At 38.8% G+C, this 17,945-nt stretch overlaps 1 protein-coding gene across 1 annotated transcript in view; it reads right to left on the reverse strand.

The window, feature by feature from the left end:
- Positions 1 to 8,614: 8,614 nt before the first annotated feature.
- The window catches only part of DCHS2 (dachsous cadherin-related 2), a 316,336-nt gene continuing 307,005 nt past the window's right edge, over positions 8,615 to 17,945 (reverse strand). The window contains 3 exon segments of the mRNA XM_070385628.1: positions 8,615 to 11,421; positions 16,408 to 16,540; positions 17,118 to 17,404. Of these exon segments, the coding sequence (XP_070241729.1) occupies positions 8,795 to 11,421; positions 16,408 to 16,540; positions 17,118 to 17,404 (3,047 nt within the window). The 3' untranslated portion in view covers positions 8,615 to 8,794.

A 17,945-nucleotide genomic window follows, 5' to 3' on the forward strand; every position in this document is an offset into this window, starting at 1 on the left:
CAAAGAAAATAGGAAATCTCTCCTTTGCTCCCCTCTGTTACTGCTACTAATTGATGCTTTTTATTTGCCTGCTCATATACTAGAATATAGGAACGACTATACTTTTTGTGAAAGATGTTGCCCATGAACTTTCACTGAAACAACTGTTTCATTTCATAAGGTCATTTGAGAAGACTAGAATCTACACATATGTTGCTATCTGGCCCTAACTAGAACCTAAACTACCTTCCCAACTTGGATTCTGGAATATCAAACTATTTTCTCTAATTTTCTAGTTTATCTCCCTAGTTGTTTTATCCTGGGAATTATTTGATGGGTTCAGTTCAGTTCAGTTCAGTCACTCAGTCATGTCTGACTCTTTGTGACCCCATGAATTGCAGCACGCCAGGCCTCCCTGTCCATCCCCAACTCCAGGAGTACACTCAGACTCACGTCCATCAAGTCAGTGATGCCATCCAGCCATCTCATCCTCTGTTATCCCCTTCTCCTCCTGCCCCCAATCCCTCCCGGCATCAGAGTCTTTTCCAATGAGTCAACTCTTCGCATGAGGTGGCCAAAGTACTGGAGTTTCAGCTTTAGCATCATTCCTTCCAAAGAACACCCAGGGCTGATCTCCTTCAGAATGGACTGGTTGGATCTCCTTGCAGTCCAAGGGACTCTCAAGAGTCTTCTCCAACACCACAGTTCAATTTTTTGACCTCTTGGTCCTCGTCCCAAAGGTAGTTCTGGGATCTTTTTTCTATTTACGCTTGCTCTTCTATAATCTCATCCAGATGACTTTAGATACCATCCCCAATCTGATAACTGCAATTTTTCTCTCTAGCCCTAAATTCTCTCTTAAATCCTGGACTCATGTCTAGCTTTCTCCATATCTGTATCCAATTCACTATCAAGAACTAGTAGCACTGCCTCCAATATATATCTTGACTTCATTCACCTCCGTTCATAACAGCTCAGCTGAATTACCATCATCACCAGCTGAGATTACTGCAATAGTCAATTGACTAGGGCACTGTTACTGCACTAACTTCCTCCCCACCTCTGCCTTGGTCTAGTAGCCAGTTACTCTTTAAAAATTCAAATCTGATAATATCACTTATTGGGGCAGAAACCGTCAATGGCTTTCTGTAACACTTAGAACAAAACCTGAAATCTTTTACCATAGCCTACAAGGCTCTACATAATCTGAACGCTGCTGCTGATGCTGCTGCTAAGTCACTTCAGTCGTGTCCGACTTTGTGCGACCCCATAGACAGCAGCCCACCAGGCTCCCCCGTCCCTGGGATTCTCCAGGCAAGAACACTGGAGTGGGTTGCCATTTCCTTCTCCAATGCATGAAAGTGAAAAGTGAAAGTGAAAGTGAAGTCGCTCAGTCCTGTCCAACTCCCAGTGACCCCATGGACTGCAGTCCACCATGCCCCTCTGTCCATGGGATTCCCCAGGCAAGAGTACTGGAGTGGGGTGCCATTGGCTTCTACAATCTGAACCCTAGTTACCTCCATAATTTTATTTCCTGCTATCCTTCCTCTCACTAATTCTGGACCACGTTGGCTTTTTAGTTTTCCAAACACTTCAAGTGCTCCTATCCCAAGCCCGCTGTACTTGATCACTCATGTACCTTCAATGTTTTCCCTTCAGATCTTTGTGTGGCTCATTCAATTCATTCAGTTCAAACAGCACCATATCAAAAACATGCTTCAAAGATTCCCCCACAACCTTGTCAATTATTGACATCTTCTTTGCTTTTCTTTATAGCTTTTAAAATCTTTTATTCTTATAATAACACTTACCATTACTTGAAATTTTATTTTATCTCGCTCAATAAAAAGGAAGTACTATAAATGCACTGGTTTTATCTATTCTCTTGACTCTAGTATCTCCAGAGTGCAGATCCATACTTTGTCCACAATAGGTACTAAGTATTTGTTGACTAAATTTATGAAGTATTTCCCAATTGTCACTTCTCATAACTTGCTGCAGTACTATTTACTGCCATAGTTTGAAGTTATCACATTACTTTTGCTCTTATATTTAAAAAAGGGTCTTTCCCACCTTTATTCTATGCTTTTCTTCCAGTCCTTATGGTTTCATTTTAACTTTTACTCATTAATCTAGCTAGGATTCATTTTGTTTATGGTATGAGAAGAAATAATATCATGTTTACTCCCTCCCTCAATTCCTCAGTATGCTTTAAATAACCTGTAGTTGATTAAAGTATCACTTTTTAACACATACTAAGTATATACATATATAGAATTTCCTTCATAAATTATTTATATTGCTTTTACTTTGTATTTTAATAAATTTTGATGATAGCATTCTAGGCTTATCTACTTAACTATATTGTCTTCTTTTATTGGTGGAACTGTATTCTAGCCATAGGGCAGTTACAGTTTAATACACAAACTGAAATTAAATTAAACCCATGTGCTTAGTCATGTAATGTCACTGTCTCAAACAATATGCTTATAAATGACATCTATAACTTGTTTCTATTATGTCTAAAACTCATATGCGATGTATGGATATTGTGAGGAAGGGAGGAAGAGAAAAAAAATTAGATTAAAGATGGAAATACCTGGGCATTTAGAAAAGGCAGAGGAACCAGAGATCAAATTGCCAACATCCGCTGGATCATGGAAAAAGCAAGAGAGTTCCAGAGAGCATCTATTTCTGCTTTATTGACTATGCCAAAGCCTTTGACTGTGTGGATCACAATAAACTGCGGAAAATTCTGAAAGAGATGGGAATACCAGAGCACCTGACCTGCCTCTTGAGAAATCTGTATGCAGGTCAGGAAGCAACAGTGAGAACTGGACATGGAACAACAGACTGGCTCCAAATAGGAAAAGGAGTACGTCAAGGCTGCATATTGTCACCCTGCTTATATAACTTATACGCAGAGTACATCATGAGAAACGCTGGACTGGAAGAAACACAAGCTGGAATCACGATTGCTGGGAGAAATATCAATAACCTCAGATATGCAGATGACATCACCCTTATGGCAGAAAGTGAAGAGGAACTAAAAAGCCTCTTGATGAAAGTGAAAGTGGAGAGTGAAAAAGTTGGCTTAAAGCTCAACATTCAGAAAATGAAGATCATGGCATCCGGTCCCATCACTTCATGGGAAATAGATGGGGAAACAGTGGAAACAGTGTCAGACTTTATTTTTGGGGCCTCCAAAATCACTGCAGATGGTGACTGCAGCCATGAAATTAAAAGACGCTTACTTCTTGGAAGGAAAGTTATGACCAACCTAGATCTGCTAAGTCGCTTCAGTCGTGTCCGACTCTGTGTGACCCCAGAGACGGCAGCCCACCAGGCTCCCCTGTACCCGGGATTCTCCAGGCAAGAACACTGGAGTGGGTTGCCATTTACTCCTCCAATGCATGAAAGTGAAAAGTGAAAGTGAAGTCGCTCAGTCGTGTCAGACTCTAGTGACCCCATGGACTGCAGCCTACCAGGCTCCTTTGTCCATGGGATTTTCCAGGCAAAAGTACTGGAGTGGGGTGCCATTGCCTTCTCTGATAGTGTATTCAAAAGCAGAGACATTACTTTGCCAACAAAGGTCCGTCTAGTCAAGGCTATTGTTTTTCCTGTGGTCATGTATGGATGTGAGAGTTGGACTGTGAAGATGGCTGAGCGCCAAAGAATTGATGCCTTTGAACTGCAGTGTTGGAGAAGACTCTTGAGAGTCCCTTGGACTGCAAGGAGATCCAACCAGTCCATTCTGAAGGAGATCAGCCCTGGGATTTCTTTGGAAGGAATGATGCTAAAGCTGAAACTTCAGTACTTTGGCCACCTCGTGCGAAGAGTTGACTCATTGGAAAAGACTCTGATGCTGGGAGGGATTGGGGGCAGGAGGAGAAGGGGATAACAGAGGATGAGATGGCTGGGTGGCATCACTGACTCAATGGACGTGAGTCTGAGTGAACTCCGGGAGTTGGTGATGGACAGGGAGGCCTGGCATGCTGCGATTCATGGGCTCTCAAAGAGTCGGACACGACTGAGCGACTGAAATGAACTGAACTGAAGATATTCTATAATATTTTGATAGGCTCTTTACACTGACTTTCTCTCTCTCCTATGACTGGTTAAAAATCACAGAACTATGCTAGAATTCCCACCTAATGGGATTAAGGCTTAAGTGCCGCATCTTCACACTATGACCCACTCTGTGCCCATTCACATGTGTGCTCATTCATTCAAAGAACATCTGTATTTCATAATACAGGTGGAGCCCAGGCCTTGGCCCTGAGGGTTTGCTATCTAACAAACAAATCCATGTATTTAGTTTTCTAACCAAAATAATTCTTTCTCATTCAAGAGATGCACTTGTGCATCTGTTACTTATTTGATATGCTTTTCCTTCTCTCCTACTCACTTCACAGTTTTGGTTTAGCAAATATATTGGGTGAAATGAGGAAAATTATATAGACCAAAATAGTAGGAAGTGCTAAATTGTCATTAATTAAATAGCCAAGTGTCTAAGAGAAAGAAGTAGCCTGAAGCCATTTGTGGCTGATTCTTTCTAAGGTTTCCATAATTTTGTTTCTAATAGACAAATTTCTTTGATGCATATGGAATTAAAATAATTTATGTCACCAGAATTCAAATAAAATTGATTATGCTTGAGAAGACACTATTGATTATGTCTATATGTGGTTTGCAAAGTTAAGTAATATATAACTTTTTAATATAAAATCCCAACTACCAAGCAAGCACTCATTTTTAAAAAGAATGAGCTACTGGGAAAAAAGACTAGGTATTAAAATTCCATATTCTGTCCCAGCTTCCATTATATGGGATAAAGTTACCTACTCAAAATAGTGGCTCTTACAATGCCAAGGTTATGTAGAGTGGGGAATAAGGTAAGGCAATCATTCTATTTTTTTAATTCACTCCCCCCCCCCAAAAAAAGACCCAAAACCACAACAAATTCAAGTGCTTATGGTCAAATGTATTCTAGTTCATTGTTGCCTAGCTTTAGGTTCACAACTTGATAAACCTAAATTTTCAGATGATGGAGGGAAAGACTTGAATAAGAAGAAGGTGGAAAGAAATTCTTTTAAAAGGAGAGAGATTCCTCAAAAGGACAAACTTACAAAGGGCAAGTGACTCAGCAAAATCTTCACATGTAAAAACTTCTTTTCACAAGTCTTAAACTTTTGCATTCTTGCCTTTCTCTACCCATGCCCTAAAGTATCCCTTTTCAGCTTTGACCCTCTGTTTTCTCTTCTGTCCTTTGTTCTTTCTCTCCTTCCCTTCTTTTCTCCCTCCATCTTTGTAACAGATGGAAGCTGCTTTCAGTGACTCACACTGTAATGCCCAGTTTGGGTTATAAATAAAGCTTCTGCAACTTCCCTGATCCTGGAATTCCTCTTGGACAGAATGATTTTCCATACAAACTCTCTCCAGCTGTGGCCAAACAGATAGCTCTATTCTTTGAGCTCAACTAAGACAAACCCAATGAGCTTATCCATAACATCACATGTTCACTTCATATCCTTCATTGCTCTGCAGTGGGTTAACATCTTAGATCCTTTTAGTTATGTCTTGCCTTTTTTTACTTAAAGTTAAGGTATGTGTAAAATGTCAAAACAAAACAAACTAACAAGACATGTTTGGATGGGAATAATTTTTAAATTAATAATTTTCATTACCATAACTTCTAGAAAACACAGTAAGGGTGGGGCTCTGAAACTGAGGGTAAAGGTTCTGAGAACCTTTTTCACCTGGACATCTATCATGGACCAAGTGTGCACACTTGTAAGCAACTGGTAGCTTACAGCACATTTTAATATTTTTACAGAACAGTTAAATTATCAAATCCCTGAAGATGCAGCATTTTCCCTTTCTTTGCCTAGGAATCTGTTTTGGAAGCTAATTCAATGATTACTACTAGGACATGGAATCTTGATATTCATTTGGTCCTGATTTACACCAGTATTTTTAAGGCTGCCAACAAGAAAGTCCAGAATTTCAGTCAGCCAAAATTCCACAAGAGACAACTGTCTTTTATTTTATAGCGTATGAATTTGGGGCTTAATATGATTTTCCACTAACAAGTTCTGTACCCCCTCCAGAGTGCGAAAGCTGGTGTGTAGATCAGCAAAGTAACACAGAACATATGAGGCAAGTTAATATTAAACTTGAAGGAAAACCGTACAAATTATATTGTTTACTTAGGAAAAAAGCACTCTAGTTGAAAGGGCTGACATATGACTTATTGCAAACACTTAACCAGCATGTTCACATTTTTACTCTCAACTCTACTGTAACGGTCATTCGGAGGTGGTGCAGCATGGATACTGTATTAATAAAGTCATCAATTAAAAATCCACTAGACGTTGGTAAGGAATAGCACTAAATATTTCATGTCTTCTGTTTTTATTAAATGTTTAGGAAACATGCAGAATCATGTCCAGAATGAGTAATAAAATCACAGGCAAATAACTTATGGAAGAGTTAGATAGATAACTTTTTAAGCATAAGGAATGAAGAACCTGTTTAATTAAAAACAACAAAATAGTCTTTGTTACGAGAAATAATTCTGTTGCCAAACAAAACTTCCGTGTATAGTTATGTCAGGTGAGTGTACACTCCTCAGTTCTGTCTCATCACAACAAAGATTTGGGGTGACGGACATTAAAGCCCTTGGCGCGTCACAGCTCTCGGGTCCTAGACAGATTGTGTTACAGCTCTTAGACAAATCAGTGTTACAGCTCTGTGTTACAGCTCTATTTTATTTAGAAAATCGGGGGCAAATCCATCCTTGAAGCACGAGGGCACGTTTTTATATGTTTTTTCCTCCCCCTGGGCCTGCCCTATGTAAATTGGGCTAGCCAGGAGTGCTGTTTGTTCTACTTGAGGTCCTCACTCCGGTCCTCAGACCTTCCTTTGTTCTATTTTCACGGGCTTTCCCCTTTCTTGTCTTTTAGCCACCACCATTCTGGACTTCTGTTTCCTATTCTAACTACCTAACATTTAGAAGAGGAAATCAGTATAGTATTTCTCCATATACTCAAAGAAATCTTTTGAAGGAAATCAAAGAGAGAATAAACATTGGCATGCTGAAATAACTGTTATTATTATCTTTATGAAAAACTATGAAATCTTCTTCCCCAGATGCCAGAGAAAAAGAGAGACAGGCATTCATCTTTTACTATTTAATTGTTCCATACCTAAATCACTTTCCCTAGGATTCCAGCCCTCTTAAAAAACCTACGTGTTTCATACAACTTCTAGTATATAACTGATAAAATCAGCATAGGAAGCTTAAGAATTATTTATCTGCAAAACTAGATATCAAACATGTCGTCTTACAGTGTTTCTCAGTAAAGACACATTAGTTATCTCACATAACTTTACAGATGAGGCCTATTGAAAGAAAACATAAAGGAAATATTTCTCTAGTTGAATCCCATAGTAACTGCTAAGAAAACCACACCAGATGCCCTCTAGACTCGATGTTAGATCCCTAAACTCTTCTTTCAAAGCCTGGCCACATTACCTACCATGGATGACTTCCGGACAAGCCTCATCAGGATGTGCTCTGCTTTCTTGGAAAGGATAAGAATCTCTGATGAATTCTCTGGTTCATCAGACAGAAAGAGATAGCAGTATATACATATAGGAGCACCAAACTACACCACTATATTTCTGAACCAGTAGCTGTACAAAACAAAATTATTTTAACCATGTTGACAAGCTGCTATATCTAATGACTGTTAAAACTAAATATAAGTATTAACAAATGGAAGAAAGACTTCTGACATCTATTATTTACTTTTATAATAAGAATATTTATATAAAAATTATTAAAATATGTTGCTAAATTACTATATGAAATTTATTATCAGCAAATAACATAATTTTACCTGTGTAAAACCTTTTAAACTGACATTGAGTGGATAAATTATTTCTCATGTAAAGTTACTGTTTGTAGAAGAATATGAAGAAATATATTCAAATTAATCTTCAAAGGTTAATGTCTGTATCTGTACCACGTTACAAGATCATTTTATTTTTAAAGAAGGCCAAGGAAACACATCTTTGGTGGCAACCACACACATTGCTTTATCAGTACTAGCTCTTCATTTAAAACATGCATTTCTAGTTCATTTAATCAAGAATAAATTTGTTTTATTTGACACAGAGTTATGACAAATTTCACTCTTAAGTTCTCATTAGATTTCCAAAAGACACCCTACTAAATTCAAATTATGGCTAACCTCCACAAGTGTGCTTTATGGAGAAAGTGGAGAAATGCATTTCCAACTATATCAGATCTGCAGCCAATTGCTTCACTTTATAACTTGTTTATCCTTCCAAATTTCCCCTCTCTGTTACTTTCTGTCCTATACTCATTCTTTATTCAGTCTTTACTAATTTTGCTTTATAAATAGCAGTATAATCAGCAGTAATGTGACCAGAATGCAGTATATTATATTTCCATTCTTTTTCATATAAACATTTTGGCAGTCAGTCAAGTTCATTGTGACCTTTGGAAATCTAGCCATACAGAAGACCAGGTATGGTAGAATATACACTACTTAATATATACAAACTTAAATCCTGACAGCAAAACGTAGAGGTTAAAAGACAGAGTAACTTATCATTAAGGCTGAAATAAATTTGATAAACTTAAATGAGAGGGTTCTAAAAACCCAGACTAAATTATACCCCTCACTTGTAGATGAATGAACCTCGTCTCAAGGATCTTGCTTTGGAATGTTTTGTCCAGTCATTCGTGACCAATGGGGAGCAGGTGCTCGATATCACCATTGTTTTATATTTGAACTCCATCTGCTGCTTTAGGTTCAAGGCAAGAACCACTCAAAAGTGTCCCAAATAATTCTCCATCTGACAGCAGTGGAGTCATGGCAGGGGCCTGTGTGGTCAGCAGTGAAAGAGATGGGGAAAAACTGGGAGTCATGTCTTCTGGCAGAGAACTGTGATGATAGCGGATGGGGGAGTGTGGGTATTTCTGAAGTACCTGCCTTGAAGTTATGGCTGGCATTCTTGGTGGAACTGCTTTAATCCCAGGTTGGGCTACTGCTGTTATCAAAGGGGGTGGAAAAACAAAAGATTTCTTCTCTTTTGGAATGCCAGGCATATGTAAATGCTCATCCTTTAGTTTTGCAATATCATTAAATACTGAGGCAAGAGGTTGGAATTTGGGTTCCCAACTGAGGAGATAATCCCAGGGATATCTCATCATGACATCATGATCAGAGTCTTTCTGGGTTGAGAGAGCTGCACATCCTGCTTCCTGATCACTTGAAGTAAAGACAGTCTCTTTTCTGACATCAGTCTGGGTGTCCACTTCTACCTCTCTCTTCTTCAGTGGCTGGGGTAAGACATTATTTTGAACATAGGTCATGCCACAGCCCTCGCCTTGATCTCCCTCCTCAAACATATGGCTGGTTTCTGCTGTTTCAGCAGTGACCATCACATCAGTTCCCCCAGACAAACAAGAGAGCTGGTCTGAGTCCCTTGGAATTCCAGAGTCTGGCACCCTGGACTCTTGATCACTCAAAGCTGAGTCATCATCCTTTCTGTAAGGGTGTTCATTTATCTTCTGGATTTCCTTATCTTCTGCAGTCTCTCCTTCCACAGAACAGTGATCACTGGAGTTTGAGTGCCTGTACAGATGTGCAACGTCCTTCTCCATGACTCTTATTAAACTCAACCATTCAGGTGTGGAGTCCACAGGCCCTGCCTTATCACCGCTCTCATTAGTTTTCTGGAAGGGTTTCAGTGCACTGGCATCCCTGGTCAGTCTCAAATTGATATCTAAGGATGATGACATTTTCTTTTCTTCATAATTATTTATTGCATCTTTTTGTTTATGTTTTAAAATCAGTACAATTGGAATGAAGACAAGTAACAAAAACACTAGAAAGGAGATGGTGAGACTGATCAAAAAGCTGCTAGCTGATCCTGCAGAATGTTTCCCTTCTGAGGAAAAAGACACATTCACAAAAACAGTACAAGATGTAAACTTGGAGTCCAGTTTGGGGCTATGAGCAATTATCTTCATTTCGATGGTGTCTTCTTTGCCGACTTGACTTTTTATTAGGGGAAGTGCTCTACTCAAATAAATATTTCCATTAGTTTTATTTACTGAAAAGAAAGGAGATGGAGTTTCAAGGGAGTAAAGGATGACTCCGTCAACACCAGCATCTGCATCTGACGCTTCCACTCTGCCAATCAAATGTCTTACATGACTCTTTTCTGGGAGGCTGAAAAAATATTGATCCTGAGTGAAAATGGGTTCAAACTCATCTATCCCTTCAACATCCACCCAAACCACTAAGGAGGCTGTTGAGTCACCCTTGTCTTTGGCCTGAACTATGAGGCAGTATTTGTTGTCATTTTCATAGTCAAGGACTTGCTGGGCACTAATATCCCCTGTTAAAGGGTCAATGAGGAAGAAGTTATGATCATGTGGCATTTCATGAGGGAGAGGACAGGGTGATACAATAGAATAGGTCATGTCTCCATAAGGACCTGCATCAAAATCCAAAGCATTTACAGAACATATGGTGGAGAAAACAGGTAGATTTTCAGGAACAGCACAGTTCAAGTTTGGGAACATAAACTGAGGTGCGTGATCATTATCATCCAGGACATTGACAAACACAATTGCAAAAGAGAAATGCTTCCTTTCCTCATCTGAAGCTTGGACAGTTAGAATGAATTTTATTGTTTCTTCATAATCTAGTGGTTTAATCAAAGAAAGAACTCCAGTTTTTTCTTCTAAGCAAAAATGCTGCTTCTCATTTCCAGAGGTTAAGTAGTAGCTGACTTCTGCATGGGAGCCCACATCGCGGTCACTTGCTGAGACCACAATGATGGGACTCCCTGGAAGGGTACTTTCCTTGATGTGGGCATAATATTCCAGACTGCTGAATGCAGGTGGGTTATCATCCACGTCGAGGACTTCTATCGATACAGTGGCTGAGGAACTCAGTGGAGGGCAACCATGGTCAAATGCCAGAAGGACAAGCTCATGACTGGCAGTTGCTTCTCTGTCCAGATGGTGAAGCAACACTAGATAACCAACTTGCTTATAAGAATATTCTGAATGAATAAAACTAGTTTCCACATGGAAATTGTTCTGTGAATTACCACTGATGATAGAATATTCAACATGTGTGTTTTCACGGGTCCAGTCATGGTCAATGGTTGAGAAGGTGACAAGTGTGCTTCCAACTGGAGTGTCTTCACTTAAGCTAAGATTATAATATTCTATTGCAAACTCAGGGGCATAATTGTTCATATCTTGTATTTCTGTCTCTACTAAGGTAACAGCCTTCAGGTCAGGAAATCCACCATCACTGGCTTCAACAAGAAATCGAATTGTTGATTTTCTCTCCATAAGGAAGACAGGGTTGATAGTAAATATTGTGCCTGAAAAACAACACAGCCTTACAATGTTGTGAAATAAAATTTGTATGATCCTCTTAGTCAGCAAATATTTACTAAAATGTAAAGTTATCTGTTAGATGTGTCATTTAAGTTATAACCAAGGGTAACCCTAAATAGAAAGCTTAAATTATTATATTTATACTTCTGTAACACTTAAGATTCAGAAATATTCATGGGATTCACTCAATTAAATATGTGTGCTGCTTAAAGATTATTTGCCATAATTTTTAAAAAATTCATTTTTTTGTATGGTAAATTGTCCCATTACTACTTTTTAAGGAAAGGTGGCTTCCCAGGTGGCTTAGCAGGTAGAGAATCCACCTGCAATGCATGAAATGCAGGAGATATGTGTTTGATACCTGGGTTGGGAATATCCTCTGGAGAAGGAAATGGCAACCCATTCCAGTATTCTTGCCTGGAGAATCCCATAGACAGAGGAGTCTGGAGGGTTACAGTACATGGGGTTGCAAAGAGTCAGACATGACTGAAGCAACTGAACACACACACATTCTTATTTGAATAATGTATAACCCATTCTACCATCAATAGAAACATGCATAGAGACATTCTGGCATAAATTTCTGGAAATACCAAATCGTATTCATTCAAGTCAAAGGAAAGCAGTAAATATAATAATGCAGACTAACAACTATCGCTTAATTCTAGATAAGTCTTTCCTAAAGCTATGGGTTTATTCAGCAAGTGGATTTTCCCACTATTGATGAAATATATGTAATATATTTTATCATTTTTAAATCCACATTTTAAAATATATGTAATACATTTTTATGATTCTAATATATATATATATATGTATGTAAAAATGTTTTTCTAAGGTAAATGTGCTTTTAGTACAGCCATGAAGAAAGAAAAAAAACCAGTATCTTTTAAATGCCACATTTCATTAGAGTCCCACTATGAACTCAGCTGACAAGGTAACAGTCAAGATTTTAAAAACGTTCTAATCAATGTCTTACTGTAAAGTTTGTTGCTAATACAAATAAAAAGAAAAGTGCCTCCAGGATTGTGATTTGCTGCAGCCAAGAGAGTGAGACACATGAAGACAGAGGGACGGAAAAGTCAAATTCCTGACATACTTAAATCCACACAGTAGCCATTCATCCACAGGCCACGGGGCTACATTAGCTACTTCTCCCAATTATCACATTCCGAGGGCCTCATACCAGATTCTCCCTTCAGGTAATCCTGAGGTTAACTTTTTAAAATTGAGAATATAATTGACATACAACATTGTATTAGTCTCCAGTGTATACAACATAAGGATTCAGTATTCATGTAACTGCAAAACTATCAGAGCAGTAAACCTAGTAACAGTAAACCAGTTAACATCCATCTTTCAGAAGTTAACTTCTAAGTCAGCTCTCCCTTGTGAAATGACGCAGTGGTGGGTACAGATGGGGAACACACAGCATAACATGTCCCAATTCAGTTCAGTTGCTCAATCGTGTCTGACTCTTTGCAGCCCCATGCACGGCAGCAGGGCAGTCTTCCCTGTCCATCACCAACTCCCAGAAGCTTGCTTAAACTCATGTCCATCCAGTCGTTGATGCCATCCAACCATCTCATCCTCTGTTGTCCCCTTCTGCTTCTGCCTTCAGGACCCTTTCCCAGCATCAGGGTCTTTTCCAATGAGTTAGTTCTTTGCATCAGGTGGCCAAAGTATTGGAGCTTCAGCTTCAGCATCAGTCCTTTCAATGCATATGCAGGACTGATTTCCTTTAGGATTGACTGGTTGGATCTCCTTGTAGTCCAAGGGACTCTCAAGAGTCTTCTCCAGCACCACAGTTCAAAAGCATCAATTCTTCGGCGCTCAGCTTTCTTTATAGTCCAACTCTCACATCCATACGAAAGCCATAGCTTTGGCTAGATGGACCTTTGTCTGCAAAGTAATGTCTGTACTTTTTAAAATGCTGCATAGGTTTGTCATAGCTTTTCTTCTAAGGAGCAAGTGTCTTTTAATTTTATGGCTGCAATCACCATCTGCAGTGATTTTGGACTCCAAAAAATAGTCTCTCATTATTTCCACTATTTCCCCATCTATTTCCCATGAAGTGATGGGACCAGATGCCATGATCTTAGTTTTCTGAATGTTGAGCTTTAAGCCAGCTTTTTCACTCTCCTCTTTCACTTTCATCAAGAGGCTTTTTAGTTCCTCTTCACTTTCTGCCATAAGGGTGGTGTCATCTGCATATCTGAGGTTATTGATATTTCTCCTGGCAATCTTGATTCCAGCTTGCTCTTCATCTAGCCTAGTGTTTCTCATGACGTACTCTGCATATAGTTAAATAAGCACAGTGACAATATACAGCCTTGAGGTACATCTTTCCCTGTTTGGAACCAGTCTGTTGTCCCATGTCCAGTTCTAACTGTTGCTTCCTGACCTGCATACAGGTTTCTCAAGAGGCAGGTCAGGTGGTCTGGTATTCCTATCTCTTGAAGAATTTTCCACAGTTTGTTGTGATCCACACAGTCAAAGTCTTTAGCATAGTCAATGAAGCAAAGTAAATACTTTTCTATGATCCAGCAGATGTTGGCAATTTGATCTCTGTTTCTTCCGCCTTTTCTTAATCCAGCTTGAACATCTGGAAGTTCTCAGTTCACATACAGTTGAAGCCTAGCTTGGAGAAATTTCAGCATTACTATGCTGGTGTGTGAGATGAGTGCAATCGTGTGGTAGTTTGAACATCTTTGGCATTGCCTTTCTTTGGGACTGGAATGAAAACTGACCTTTTCCAGTCCTGTGGTCACTGCTGAGTTTTCCAAATTTGCCAGCATATTGAGTGCAGTAATTTTACAGCATCATCTTTTAGGATTTGAAATAGCTCAGCTGGAATTCCATCATCTCCACCAGCTCTGTTTATAGTGATGCTTCCTAAGGCCCACTTGACTTCACATTCCAGGATGTCTGGCTCTAGGTGAGTGATCACACCGTCATGGTTATCTGGGTCATGAAGATCTTTTTTGTATAGTTTCTGTATATTCTTCCACCTCTTCTTAATATCTTCTCCTTCTGTTAGGTCCCTACCATTTCTGTCCTTTATCATGACCATCTTTTCATGAAATGTTTCCATGGTATTTCTAATTTTCTTGAATAGATCTCTAGTCTTTCCCATTTTATTGTTTATCTCTATTTTTTTTTTTTTGCATTGATCACTTAGAAAGGCTTTCTTATTTCTTCTTTGTGTTCTTTGGAACTCTGCATTCGGAAAGATATATCTTTTCTTTTCTCCTTTGCCTTTCACTTCTCTTCTTTTCTTAGCTGATTATAAGTTCTCCTCAGACAACCATTTATTCTTTTTGTATTTCTTCTCCTTGGGGATGGTTTTGATCACTACCTCCTGTACAGTTTTATAAACCTCCATCTATAGTTCTTCAGGCACTCTATCTATCAGATCTAACCTCTTGAATCTATTTGTCACTTCCACTGTATAATCATAAGGGATTTGATTTAGGTCATATCTGAATGGTCTAGTTGTTTTTCATACTTTCTTCAATTTAATTCTGAATTTGGCAATAAGGAGTTCATGATCTGAGACACAGTCAGCTCCAGATTTTTTTTTTTTTTTTTGCTGACTGTATAGAGCTTCTCCATCTTTGACTGCAAAGAATATAATCAATCTGGTTTCAGTGTTGACCATCTGGTGATGTCCATGTCCCAGGCCCTGTTATTTTTCTGGCGCGTGCTCTGCTATGGACAGTGCTTTATTAATTATTCATCTTTATTAAGTTTGGCTTTTAATGTCTGTTGTTCAGTTGCTAAGTTACATCTGACTCTTTGTGATCTCATGGATTTCAGCAAGCCAGGCTTCTCTGTCCTTCACTATCTCCCAGAATGTGCTCAAATTCATGTCTACTGAGTCTGTGATTCCATCCAACCATCTCATCTTCTGTTGCTCCCTTCTCCTCCTGCCTTCAATCTTTCCCAGCATCGGAGTCTTTTCTAATGAGTCAGCTCTTCACATCAGGTGGCCAACATATTGGACCTTCAGCTTCAGCATCAGTCCTTCCAGTGAATATTCAGGGTTGATTTCCTTTAGGATTGACTGGTTTGATCTTCTTGCTGTCCAAGGGACTCTACTTGCTGTTATATTTTCTCTATACGATTCTTAACTTTTCTGTAATCACTTGCCTGAATGCATTTTACAACCATAAATGTCCTGATCTCTAATAACCAAACAAAGAGCCTAGTGAGGCATCAAAGAAATAAGAACAGCATCAAAACCACAAAACATTCTACTTAATGAGTAAATGTCTCTCAGTCATGTCTGACTTTTTGAAACACTATGGACTGTAGCCTGCCAGGCTACTTTGTCCATGGACTTCTCATGGCAAGGATTTTGGAGTGAGTTGCCATTCCCTTCTCCAGGGAATCTTCCTGATCCAGGGATTGAAGCTGGTGTCCTGCATTGCAGGCAGATTCTTTACCATCTGAGCCACCAGGGAAGCCCACTCCACTTAACAGAGGTGCTCAAAAAACTTTCCTGTTTCAGTTTTTTGTGTTCCTTGTTGAATATATGATACTATTACCCAACTTCTTATACTTGGCTTGGGAAAAAAGCTTCCAAATTCTGGTAACACGCAGTCTTCAGTTCTAAATGAATCCCTTCCATTTTACTTTGATTCTTATGGAGGCCTGGTTAATTACCCCAACGGTAATCAGATGGCTGAATGAACTGGTGTTTACTATACTGAGGTCTCTGAATTTCTGTGCATTTGCCAGCATTTAATCAATTCCTTTTTCTTTCCAACCATTGAGATGTTGGAGAAGAGAAATAGCACCAGAATTTGCTACCACAGCATCTGACATGAAGAGAAATAAGAAGGTGGTGTCTATGATCCCAGCAGGAGGGCCTGGGGGCTATTTTAGGAATATTTGGAAAGGATTATTTCAGGTTTCCTCTCTGTAACCCAAACCTATGAATGCTACAGCCACTACAAATAACTCACCATTGGTAGGATCAACTGAAAACATCTTGGAAGAGGAGAGGATCCTGTAAGTAATGTTCTCACTGCTTTCCACGTCTGTGGCCACAATGGTCAGCACGGGGTGCCCCAGAGGCACCAGTTCTGAAATGGTGACCTGAGGGGGAAAAAAAAAGGGGAGACAGGCCCTGTGCTTAAAGAACGCAGCTATTTTCATGAACAGAGCCAGGACCTGACTCTTTTATTTATTTTGTTTATGGAAGTAACAGAGAACCTGACTTTATTAGGTGTTATTAATTTATAGAGTGGACATATTAAGAAGATTGTGTTAGTAGTTCCAGAATTCAGAAAAACAAAATTAAAAAATTTTGAAAGATGTTTCATGCAGTATTGATTTTTATTATGAAAAATTTCCTTCTAGATTATTTCTGTGTAGTGGAGGATAGCTAATGCATTCACTAATGCATTCACTAATGTTTCATTGCACTGTACATTGTGTAATTATGAGCCTTATGTTACATACTTAAGAAATTGAATTGAATGAGAGATTCAACTCCATATGTACTTCTATTCTCCATGATGCTAAATATAAAACTCTCAGCACCAACTTAGGCAGTAAAAACAGTGAATGCTATCTGTCTGTCTACATTACTTTGTTGACTATGGTTCAGTTTGCATTATTCCCTGTTCTTTCAAGTTTGGTCATGGTCTCAGCATCTCTTTATGCTATTTACCTGGTAAGACTCCTGAGAAAATACTGGTGGGTTATCGTTGACGTCCAGCACGTGGACAGTGACTGTCCCCTCTGTTTGGTGCACCAAATCTGAAATTTGGATCTGTAGCTCATATTTAGTAGCTTCTTCAAAATCCAGTGTTTCAACCAGCACCACTACCCCAGTGTTCCGATCAATAGCAAACTTGGTTCCAGAATTACTCTCTTTGACAAAACTGAAGGTGAAAGCTGGATTCGAATCCACATCATAAACTGATATCCGAGTCACAATCGTGCCAGGCAAAGAATCTGAAATAGTCATGACCACTGTCAGTCTCCATTAAAAGTCATCCTTTGAAATATTTTTCTTTAATAATTCAATCCAAGCATTTTTATTTTATGTCCAATATGATTTGCTGTTTTTTGGCATGATTTCTCATACAAGGCTCATTACACACTGAATAAAAACTCTGAAGAATTTATGAGCCCAATAAAAGTGAAAACTTACCACTGAGTAGGGAATTGAAGAGGTAGACAATTTTCAATTTTTATATTTCACTTTTTATCATATGTTTATCACACAATCCCAGAACCAAGAAACATTGTAAGTCACTTATTTGCACTATGTTATTTCCATATCAAAATCATATATTCATGGGTGATGTGGGTGGGAAGAAGGTTACTATTCAAAACATTAATACAAAACATAAAATTCTGAAAAGCAAGCAAGATTTAAATGAAAATGTTTGGATCCTGAAGCTAGATACTTAGTTCCTCATATTCATTTTTGTAAAATTATTTCTTTTGAGAGGCACACACTGCTTCCTTCTCTTAAAACCTGACTCTCAAA

Source organism: Bos mutus, chromosome 17 (assembly GCF_027580195.1).
Source record: "Bos mutus isolate GX-2022 chromosome 17, NWIPB_WYAK_1.1, whole genome shotgun sequence".
In the NCBI taxonomy this organism is placed as follows: Eukaryota; Metazoa; Chordata; class Mammalia; order Artiodactyla; family Bovidae; genus Bos; species Bos mutus.